Source organism: Lipotes vexillifer, unplaced genomic scaffold (genome assembly GCF_000442215.2).
Source record: "Lipotes vexillifer unplaced genomic scaffold, Lipotes_vexillifer_v1.1 scaffold3224, whole genome shotgun sequence".
Taxonomy (NCBI): domain Eukaryota; kingdom Metazoa; phylum Chordata; class Mammalia; order Artiodactyla; family Lipotidae; genus Lipotes; species Lipotes vexillifer.
The window spans coordinates 1,238-13,116 of NW_006790163.1; the positions used below are offsets into that span (position 1 = coordinate 1,238).

The window sequence follows — 11,879 nt, forward strand, 5'->3', positions numbered from 1 at the left end:
AAAAAAAAAAAAAAAAAAAAAAAAGACACATGCACCCCAATGTTCACTGCAGCACTATTTACAACAGCCAGGACATGGAAGCAACCTAAATGCCCATGGACAGACGAATGGATAAAGAAGTTGTGGTATGTATATACAATGGAATATTACTCAGCCATAAAAAGGAACGAAATTGAATCATTTGTTGAGACGTGGATGGATCTAGAGACTCTCATACAGAGTGAAGTATGTCAGAAAGAGAAATACAAATATCGTATATTAACGCATGTTTGTGGAACCTAGAAAAATGGTACAGATGAACCAATATGCAGGGCAGAAGTTGAGACAGAGATGTAGAGAACAAATGTATAGACACCAAGGGGGGGAAAACGTGGGGTGGCGATGGTGGTGTGCTGAATTGGGAGATTGGGATTGACATGTATACACTAATGTGTATAAAACTGATGACTAAAGAACCTGCAGTATAAAACAAACAAACAAACAAAAACAAATAGTACTAAACTTTCTTTGGCTTATTTGTATGGAAATATATTAATATAAATGTTTCAGACATTACATGAAATTTCTTAAAATCTTATATGTTCTGGTATAATAAGTCATAATTCTAGTTATTACTTTAAAATGTATATATCAGAAATAACTAAATTTCCTTGTCAATTGCATTATTATGAACTTTCATCACATCTTTAACCGTGGCCATTTTTAAGTCTTTTGTCATTTACAGACAGTTCTGGGTGTACTCTGATGCTTTTGCAAAAATGTTCCTATAAAAGGGTTTCATCTTCAAGGAATTCATGGAAAAGACTCTGACAAGTACAGGTTTCTGGTAACTGACTATATGCTGAACTGAATGAATACGCATTTTCAGAACTCTAATGGAAAACTGATGCATTCATAAAAGTGCTAACAAAAGATCAAGATGAAAAAAATTAACTACATGGGACTGAGTAAACTGATGAGGATGATTATAATTTTTGTGACTTTCTCTTTGAATGAAACAAAAATGTTAAAAAAAAAAAAGTTCTAAAATTAGATCGGGGTGATGGTGGCACAACTCTGTGAATATCCTAAAAGCCATCACATTGTACCCGTTAATGGGTATGCCCCACGGAATATGGATAATGTCTCACTAAAGCTGTTATTAAAAAATAGTAACATCTTTTCTTCTCAATCAGAAGGGATAAAAATCAACCCTATTTCTTCAGCATGATCAAAGAGATCAGTCTCAGTAAGAAAAATAAAGCCAAACAAAAGGCTTTAAAGAAAATACATACATCGTGCACATGAAATAGTGGGAAAGGATTTTCCAAGTGAAGTTTGAACCCTAGAGCTAGAAAAAGCCAAGTGGCAAGTGGCACTCGTAGTAGCCACGACGACAGTCAGGACAGACACTGCAAGGTGAGAGCTAGGACGTCCCCCCACACCAGCCACGGGGCTCCCAGCCAGGACCCGCCCCTGCTCCCACCTCCGACTGTTTCACCAGCAGCTCCGACCACTTCTGCCACAGGGGACACTTGTCCCTGTCCTCAAACGTGGTCTCATTGGAAGTCCAGCAGCACTGCTCGTGGCTGTACCAGAAGGCGGACAGGCAGATTCCCTCCTTCAGGTCTGTCATCCAGTCGACGGCGAGATCGATGACCCCGGCCAGGGTGCCTGGAAGAAGCAGCGAGAGCCACTCAGAGGGACAGCTGGCGTGGGCCAGGGCAGCGCGTGCGCCCGGAGGGCCAGGCGGAGATGCCTGTGCCCCGGGCTGCCACGCACCCAGGAAGCCTCTTTCTTCAGTCTTGAGGTCATCTGAGCGAGTGGCAGGGCACCAGGTGAGGCAAAAGTGATGCCCAGCCCAGTGAGACACAAAGGCCAACGACACGCTGTCCTCAGGGGGCTTCGACAGGGTGGGAGGGAGAGACCGGCAGCGCTGAGCCCACCGCAAGCCTCTGGGGCCGAGCGGCTTTCAGAACCCAGCCCTTCCAAATCTTAGAAACAGGCTACCTACACCCTATAAATCATGTAACCCCCTCAGCGGCTTCTGGGGCAGGATGCTGGGATCACACACATGAATATCCTCCAGGAAACCTGACAATTCAGACAAAATGGAGACAAAACGATTTATAATAGCCTCATCATTGAAATAAAGTTTTGCCACCAAATGGAATCCAGCTTGAAAAATCTCACTTGTTAGAACTTTCTGGATTTTTTAAAAAATTATGGATAAAGGATTGAGGAGCTACATAAGTAAATAACTACTTTAAAGGCCGATAGAAGTGGGATAAAATCGAGTGTGCAGTGGGTCAGAGAAGGCCATTTTAGGTCTCTTTCTAGAATAACCCATTCCAGTCTTTTACGAAGGCAGGGAATACTTTTGCGCTACCAAACTTTTCACACTTTTACTGGATCCTTATTACAACATCAATTCCCCAAAGGCAGCCATACGCCAGCCTCAGGCGACCTGGCCTTGCCACTCTCCTGGTTCCATCAGCAGTCGCCCACTATTCTAGCCAGAACACCCGAATCCTCAGCAGCGTGCAGGCTCTGACCGCCGTTCCCACGTTTCTCTCCAGGCTCCTCTCTCTCCATCACGAATCCCACACACTGCCCACACAGTGTTCCTTGGCACACCAGGCCCTCCTCTCTGCACCGCCTCAGATAGCACTGTCCTCCCCCAACCCGGCAAGCTCCTATTTATCTTCCAGATGCTGGCATTTATATCACCTCCTTCAGGAAGTCTTCCCTGATTTCCTGAGTCTGGGCTAAGCATACTTCCCAGGCATTCCCCATCACCACACCTATCACATCCTGATATGATCAGTATTTATATATATGTGTATGCACACCCACACACTCCAACTAGTCTATAAGGGTGGGGGGAGTCTCTTGTCTGGTTTGTGTGCCACGGTGGGGATCAAGCCAGGTGTCTAGACCCTGTGTCCCCTTTAAGTGGACAAGGGCCATTGTATTCACGTCGGGTACATAACTGGAACTATATATCCATGTTGAATGAATGAGAGCAACAAACGAATGAAAATCAGGAAACTCAGGTCCATCCGTTCACTCAAGAGCTATTTACTGAGCACCTATGTACTACGTGCCACGTACTGTTCCACACCCTGGGGTACAGCAGTGAACAAAGCAAACTCAGGTCCCTGCCTTCATGGAATCTCACCTTGTGCGAGAAGACACTAGATTGAATAAGTAAGTAAATGAGGGGCTCCAACAGAAGGTGGTAGGTGCTAGAGAGGAGAATACAGCACGTTCCAATGGCAGCCATTTCCTACAATGGTGCAGGAGAACAGTCGGACACGTCCTCAAAAAGTTAAACAAGGAGTCACCACCTGACCAAACACTTCCATTCCTAGGCATCTGCCCACGAGAAATGAAAACGTATACCCAACACAAGACGTACGCAAATGTTCACAACTGCATATTCACAGAAGCCAAAGAGTGGAAACAACCCATATGCCCATCAATTGCTGAATGGAGAAACAAAATGTGGTCCACCTACAATGGCAACAAAAAGGAATGAAGCGCTGACACATGCGACAGCATGGATGAACCTTGGAAACGTTATGCTGTAAAAGAAGCCAGTCACAAAAGACCATATATTGTATGATTCCATTTTATGAAATGTCCGGAATAGGCAAATCTACAGAGACAGCAAGTAGATTAGCGGTTGCCCAGGACTGAGCGGAGGCTAGGGGCACTGGGGCTGAGAGCTAAAGGGTAGGAAGGTTCTCTGGGAGCTGATGAAAATGTTCTAAAATTGGCCTCGGTGATGGTTGCAAAACTGTGAATACACTAAAAACCACCAAGTTGTACACTTTAACTAGGTGAACTGTGTGGTATGTGAGTTATATCTCAATAAAGCTGTTACATACAAACACACGTACATACATATAGTGGGCGAGAGCGACGAGGCTCAGAGAGGGAGACTGCTTTTAGAAAAGGTGGTCAGAGAACACCTCAAGCAGATGACATTGGAACAAAAACTGCCTTGTGTGGAACAACAGCGACACCCAGTGGTAGCTCCTGGTTAACGCCCTGCAGAGGAGCCGCACCTTGGGCCTCTCCGTCTTGGCCGTCGGAATATAATGTCTGGGCTGCCACTACGGAGGTGACAGGCAAGACAGTGGGACCCCTGGGCCTCGCCACTGGAAAACGGGAAGGTGAATAGGGCAGTTTTCTGGCTTTTCCTTCATCCAGATCAAAAGAACAGTTTTGCCACCTTCACTGCCAAGATCATCTCTTTCTTGCCTCCCACCTATATTCATCTGCTGATGTGACCATGGGATCGCCCTTCTCCAGCAGTCCTCACCCCTGGCTGCATATTAGAATCACAGGGGAAAGGGGGCTTTACTCAATGCTAGGGTGTCATCTCCAGGGCTACTATTTAATTGAAGCCTGGGCAGCAGCATTTCTTTTAATTCCCCAGGTGATTCTTCCTGAAAGAACTTATGGAAATCGGATTAAGAGTGAAGCCCGGTGGTCGGTATCTGACTTGTTAAAGACAGCCCGACAGGGCTCTGAGATCAGTTGATAAATCTACGCTGTGTGACTCCAGCAGGACGCCAAGACATCTACTCTGATTCCTTCATTTCCCGTATTCATGCCTCCTTCCCAGGAGCCAAGAATAACACAGGGTACAGTTTTATAAATCTATTCTAAAGAAAGACATCAAAGTTCGCAGCAAACTACCCTCTCCGCCCTCCCCCCCCCCACCTACCTTTAAAGGACTTCATAGAGCCTAACGAATGGGTGGCAAAACGCCATATGTCCATGAACTCGAATTCCCTCCCAGCACTGCTGCCAATATATACCGGGAGCGCCACTGGGAGGGGAAGGACAGGATGGGCGGAATGGGTGGGTAACTGCTGTGGCCGGAAGGAGAGGACTGCCCCTTCAGCACTCTCCTGGGCCCTTTATGACATGCCAGGCAGAGGGAGTCCCTCCCTGGCAACCAAGCCGCTCCTACCATTGTAGATGTAACGAGTGACAGGGCAGCCAGAAATCAAAGTCCTCTAATCACAAAATTTTACCCTATGCCCCGCAGGTGCTCTGCGAGTAAGTACTATATTCAACCTGTATCACAGAGCCATTCTCTGATCAGTCCTATAACCATAACTAGCATGTTACTACAGGCAGGGGGGGTTTCTTAAGGGAATCTCTTTACCATCGTCAAATTTTTTTCTTCTTAGACATTAACCTTCACAGCCTCCTAAAAGGAAGTAAGTTTTAGGAAACAGTTTCCATGGAGGGCTGGTGCATTTGCTATTAAAAGGGGAGGTGTCCCCTCCAGATACTCATTCATTCACTCTGGAAACAGCTACTGCTCACAAACATGGTGTTGGGATTATAAAAATGAAGGACACGGAGTCCCTGGGGGTCAGAACAACCCATGGGCTGGAGGTACCTCCCCTGGGCCTTCCTCAGACCCTGTGGTGTCTCGCGTTACTGTGAGCGTCTCTCGATGTTTACAATTCATCTCAGGGCCTGCCGGTGTTAGTAAAGGCCAGTCTCATATGATGTTTTATTTTTAGAGATCAACATGTTCCCGTCCTTTCTCGCCTTCTACGTGGCCAAGTACTATAGAATGTGAAATGTGTGTTTTCAATAAAATCCAGCATGGCAGTAAACCTTTGTACAGTGTGGAAAGGGCCAACCTGCCTTCTCGGTACCACGCTCCAATGACCGTAGCTGGGCCTGTCCGTGCCTTGGGGTCTTTTTGCTTTACTGACGATAGATTTACGTTAACTGTATCGTCGTGTATTGTGCTCTTAGGTATTTCAGGTAACAGCCCCCTTGCCTGAAGTACAAGAGGAACACTCCACGTACCTGCCAGCAGGCCAATGAGCAGCATCACCGCCCATCCCGACCAGGCATCCAGCAAGCTCTTGATGAACTCCCATATGGACTCCTTGCTTTTGCTGGTTATCTAGAAGCAGAAAGATATCGGAGTTGATGTGGATACACTTTCCAATTCAGGCTTCCTTCTCTGAAACTGTTTCCTCAGGAAACACGGTGATTGAGAAAACGAATATAATGAAGCAACTAGACTGCCGCTTACGTGATTCTTTCAGTTACCTAGCCCAATGGTTAAATGGGCTTTCTAGTTCACAGAGCTATAAAGATGCCATAATAGTCTCCAAAGAATCCAAAAAAATTCACTTAATTAAAAAAACCTCACTAAGTGTGATTTGATCTTTGATTATTTCAAAGCCATTCTGAAGGAAGACATAACTTCGGTGTCACCGTTTTGAATACATACAAATCATTATTTTAGCCTAAATCGTAAGGTCTGTTCACAAAAGACCCTCTTCGACAAAGACTTCAATTCCTTCTTTCATTTTCCAGGCTACATGTTAACAACAAAAACGGACTTACTTTCTTTCTCTTTCTTCCTTCCTCCCTCCCTCCCTCCCTCCTTCCCTCCCTCCTTTCTTTCCTTCCTTCCTTCCTTTATGGCTGCGTTGGGTCTTCGTTGCTGTGCGCGGGCTTTTCTCTAGTTGTGGCGAGCAGGGGCTACTCTTCGTTGCGGTGCGCGGGCTTCTCGTTGCGGTGGCTTCTCTTGTTGCGGAGCGCAGGCTCTAGGCACGCGGGCATCAGTAGTTGTGGCTCGCGGGCTCTAGAGTGCAGGCTCAGTAGCTGTGGCACACAGGTTTAGTTGCTCTGCGGCATGTGGGATCTTCCCAGACCAGGGCTCAAACCCGTGTCCCCTGCATTGGCAGGGGGATTCTTAACCACTGCGCCCCCAGGGGAGGCCCAAAAACTTTCTTTTTTTTTTTTTTTTTGCGGGACATGGGCCTCTCACTGCTGTGGCCTCTCCCGTTGCGGAGCACAGGCTCCGGACGCGCAGGCTCAGCGGCCATGGGTCACGGGCCCAGCCACTCCGCGGCCTGTGGGATCCTCCCGGACCGGGGCACGAACCCATGTCCCCTGCATCGGCAGGTGGACTCTCAACCACTGCGCCACCAGGGAAGCCCCGAACTTTCTTTTTTTAACTGAAGTATAGTTGATTTACAATGTTAATTTCAGGTGTACAGCAAAGTGATGCAGTTATACCTATATATATATTTTTTCAGATTCTTTTCCATTATAGGTTATTACAAAATATTAAATATAGTTCCCTGTGCTGTACAGTAGGACCTTGTTGTTTATCTACTTTATATATAGTAGTGTGTATCTGTTAATCCGAACTCCTAATTTATCCCTCCCCCACCCTCTTTCCCCTTTGGTAACCATAAGTTGGTTCTCTATGTCTGTGAGTCTATTTCTGTTTTGTAAATAAGTTCACTTGTACCATTTTTTTAGATTCCACATATAAGCAATATCATATGATATTTGTCTTTCTCTGACTTACTTCACTCAGTATGATAATCTCTAGGCCCATCCATGTTGCTGCATGTGGCATTATTTCATTCTTTTTTATGGCTGAGTAATATTCCATTGTATACATGTACCACACCTTCTTTATCCATTCCTCTGTCAGTGGACATTTAGGTTGCTTCCATGACCTGGCTATTGTGAATAGTGCTGTTAGCTTTGTGCAGTGGCAGTATCACAGCCAATGAGGTTTTATCCGAGGCGTGATTACTGCTAATTGTAAATAGTGCTGCTATGAACATTGGGGTGTATGTATCTTTTCAAGTTAGAGTTTTCTCTGGATACATGCCCAGGAGTGGGATCGCTGGATCACATGATAACTCCACTTTCAGTTTTTTAAGTAACCTCCATACTGGTCTCCATAGTGGCGGTATCAATTTACATTCCCACCAACAGTGTAGGAGGGTCCCCTTTTCTCCACACCCTCTCCAGCACTGCTGTTTGTAGATTTTTTGATGACAGCCATTCTGACCGGTGTGCAGTGATACCTCATTGTAGTTTTGATTAACAGCAAGAAGGCTGAAGGAGCCAGCCTGGACCACGCTTTCCAGGCAGATGGTTACATCTAAACACATTGTAAGAGCGCCCCTTTGCCTCCCTGTGTTAACAGAATCCTACATTCCTGAGACCATCATTCCCCTCATAACCCTTTAGAACAAGGGTTGGCAAACATTTTCTGTAAAGAGACAGAAAGTAAATATTTTCAGTTCGGCAGGTCAGTTGGTCTCCGTGGCAACTACCGGACTCTGCTGTTGTAGCACAGAAGGAGCCATATAGAGCATGGGCAGTGCATCTCTCTTGTATCCTGTGGCCATGGAAAGGAAATCCAGGGCTTTCCCAGTGGCGCAGTGGTTGAGACTCCGCCTGCCATTGCAGGGGACACGGGTTTGACTCCGGTCCAGGAAGATCCCACATGCTGCAGAGCAGCTAAGCCCGTGTGCCACAACTGAGCCTGCGCTCTAGAGCCCGTGCGCCACAACTACTGAAGCCCGCACGCCTGGAGCCCGTGCTCTGTAACAAGAGAAGCCACCACAATAAGAAGCCAGCGCACCACAACAAAGAGTAGCCCCCACTCTCCTCAGCTAGAGAAAGCCCACGCGCAGCAATGAAGAACCAACACAGCCAAAACCAAACAAATAAATAAATAAATCAGTAAATAGGAAATCCACGGACTTCCCTGGTGGTCCAGCGGTGGAGAGTCTACCTTACAATGCAGGGGCCGCAGGCTCGATCCCTGGTCATGAAACTAAGATACCGAATGCCGCGAGGCAACTAAGCCCACGCACCACAACTACTGAGCTTGCGCACCTCAACTAGAGAGCCCACGTGCTCTGGAGCCTGTGTGCCACAACTAGAGAGAGAAAATCCGTCCACCACAACCAGAGAGAAGCCCACGCACCACAACGAAAAGATCCCTCATGCCTCAACGAAGATCCCGTGTGCTGCAGCTAAGACCCGCCGCAGCCAAAAATAAATAAATAACTAAATAAAATAAATAATAAAATAAATCTTAAAAAAAAAAAAGGAAATCTAAACTCCTCTTCATGGTCTACTCAGTGGTTCCCAATGTGGCCCCATCGCCCACGTGGCCGGACTCATCTCTAGTTCTCCCCTTCCGTGAATCTGCCACCAAACCATAGAGCTCCTTGAATTGCCTAAATGTGCCATGGTCTTTCATGCCTCTGTGACCTAAAAAAGAGCCACTCCTGATGAGAATCATTTCCCCTTCCTCTGCCTGGCAAATTCTTTCTTAGTCATCCTTCAAGACCCCACTGAAACCTCACCCCCTCTAAAATCTCCCTCCCTAACAATCCCTCCTAAATGATCCCACAGCACTTGATACATAACTTTACTGCAGCCCATAGAAATATATATTGACTGCCTATGAGAGACCAGGCACTGTAATATGTGCTTTCATACACACACAGCACCATTTAATCTTCTGGTATAATTAACTCCATCCTTACAGATGAGAAGATGGGGTCCAGAAATGGCACCCCAAAAGTCAGCCAGCCTAAAGATGTCAAAGTCAGGATGTACCCAATCTGTCTGGTTCCAGAGCCCCCCTCCTTGCCCTCCACACCACACCTCTGTATGACATAGCCTTCCACCCAAAGCACCTGGTATTAGAATTACCTGTCCACATCTCTGCCTCTCCCACTAGCCCTTCTCTTCTCTAGAACCTAGCTCAGCACATGACACGTGAACCCAAGCTCTAGCTCAGGGACTGTCCGATAAAAGCATGGCCCAGCCCTCTGAAGGGATTCCCCTCAAAGTGTCTTTATGAGCAGCATGTACCTTTCTGTGTCTGTCGGTGTCCCGTGACTTCTCCCTCAGCCAGTCGATGGTGTGGAAGTCCTCATACGTCCCCACATCAGGGAACGGCTCGTCAAGGAAATCCATCAGGTTTCCAGAGCCACTCATCGCTCCTGCATTGACCATGCTACTTACACCTGGGAGAGAAAACCTGTCGTTAAAAATGTGAGCAGAACATCTGCACAGACCTGGCAGAACAATCCACGTGCGCTATTTTCTTGCACAGGAAAGACATTTCAGCATAGGCACCTCTGCGGTGATGAAAGATACATATAGTATGTCTTAGTGAGCACAAGCTGCTATAACAAAAATACCATAGACTGGGTGGCTTATCAACAACACACATTTATTTCTCACAGTTCCGGAGGCTGTGAAGTCCAAGATCAAGGCACTTACTTAGAGATTCAGTGTCTGGTGAGAGCCCACTTCCTGTTCACAGATGGCCATCTACTCACTGTGTCCTCATCTGGTGGAGCTCTCTGGGGTCTCTTTTATAAGGGCACTAATCCCATCCATGAGGACTCAGCTTTCATGACCTCATCACCTCCCAAAGGCCCCTCCTCCCAATACCATCACACTGGGGATTAGGTTTCAACATATGAATTCTGGGGAGACACAAACGTTAATTTCTTTTTTTTTAACTTTTTATTTTATATTGGAGTATAGTTGATTAGCAGTGTTGTGATAGTTTCAGCTGTACAGCAAAATGATTCAGTTATACATGTACATTTTTCCAATTCTTTTCCCATTTAGGTTGTTACAGGATATTGAGTAGAGTTCCCTGTGCTACACAGTAGGTCCTTGTTGGTTACCTATTTTAAATACAGCAGGTGTACATGTCAATCCCCAACTCCCTAACTATCCCCTTCCTCCACCCTTCCCCTCAGTAACCATAAGTTCATTCTCTAAGTCTGTGAGTCTGTTTCTGACAAATGTTACTTTCTTATTATTTGTGGTAGTTTTGTGCTATAAAGTCACCATGGCCACCGAATTAGTGAGTACTAAATCACTGTCCCCAAGAGAAATACAGGGTTAGGTTCCTTCGAGCCTCTGGTCACAACATTTTCATCAGCCAATCAATATACAACCTTGTTTTGTGTGTTTCTGTTTAAAGACACCTTATCAAATATATATCGTTGGTTCATCCACTGAACTCACAGCCAACAGCACTGTCACTCACACTGCAGGAAGCTTGTCTAACAAACATATTTTCTCCATAAGGCCCAGCACAGCCTTCTCGTGCTTAGAAACACTACAGACACTCCTGCCCTGCATTTCAAGGCCACTGGAAACAGCAAAATTACCAATAAAAAAAGCACAAAAACGTGAAAAATATGGCACTAAAGAGACTGTGAAAAGAACGCTTGTTTCTGGTCTGGGCACTGAAACAAGACGGCAGAGCACCAATTTCTCTAACCTCAGCTGGGATCGTGCATTCCTGGCAACTCAAACTTTTTGAGGCTCTGCACGTGCACTGACCGGGCAAGCGCCCCATGTATTGCTCTGGATGTTACAAATACATTTTAGTGAGCAGGCAAATTCACAAATACGGAACCGCTCACGATGAGGGTCAACTATAACCATTTCTAGAAAACCTCACGTTCTGCAAAAGCAGGGCATCAACATGAGAGGCCTGGGGGAAACAGGGTTGAGGCATACCACTCAAAACCAAATCACTGTAGTCAAACCAGTAACCGGTTCTCCTGGGAGATAAAGCGGACCACTGAGGCAGACAACCTCTGTGGATATTCAAGACGTACAGCAACAGCTGAGTGAAAATGCTAAGACTTAACTCACTGGTGGAAGCCAAGGTGATCCACAGAGGGAGTGGTCCTCTGCACCGGGGGCGGGGGGGATGCCATGGGGATGACAAGGGGGCAGGACAACCTGCCACATGAGCCATGCTATGGTCTGAACGTGTGTGTCCCCCCACCCAAATTCATACATTGAAATCCTAACCCCCAAAGGACGGTATTAGAAGGTGGGGTCTTTGGGAGGTGATTGGGTCATAAGGGCAGTACCTTCAAGAATGGGACTAGTGCCCTTATAAAAGAGGCCCCAGGGAGCTCCTCTGCCCCTTCCACCATGTAAGGACACAATAGGAAATCTGTGACTGGAAAAAGAACCATCACCTGACCATGCTGGCACCCTGATCTCAGACTGCCAGCCTCTAGAACTGTGAGGAATAA

General features: G+C 46.4%; 1 protein-coding gene across 1 annotated transcript; it reads right to left on the reverse strand.

Moving 5' to 3' along the window:
* Nucleotides 1-1,465: 1,465 nt before the first annotated feature.
* On the reverse strand, nt 1,466-9,816 carry LOC103084447 (H(+)/Cl(-) exchange transporter 4-like; the record flags this gene model as incomplete). Its single annotated transcript, XM_007463252.1, has 3 exons — nt 9,673-9,816; nt 5,827-5,926; nt 1,466-1,653 (listed from the first exon to the last, which is right to left on the reverse strand). Coding segments are annotated over exons 1-3 (432 nt in total), but the record flags the coding sequence as incomplete, so codon positions are not given.
* Between the last annotated feature and the right edge of the window lie 2,063 nt (nt 9,817-11,879).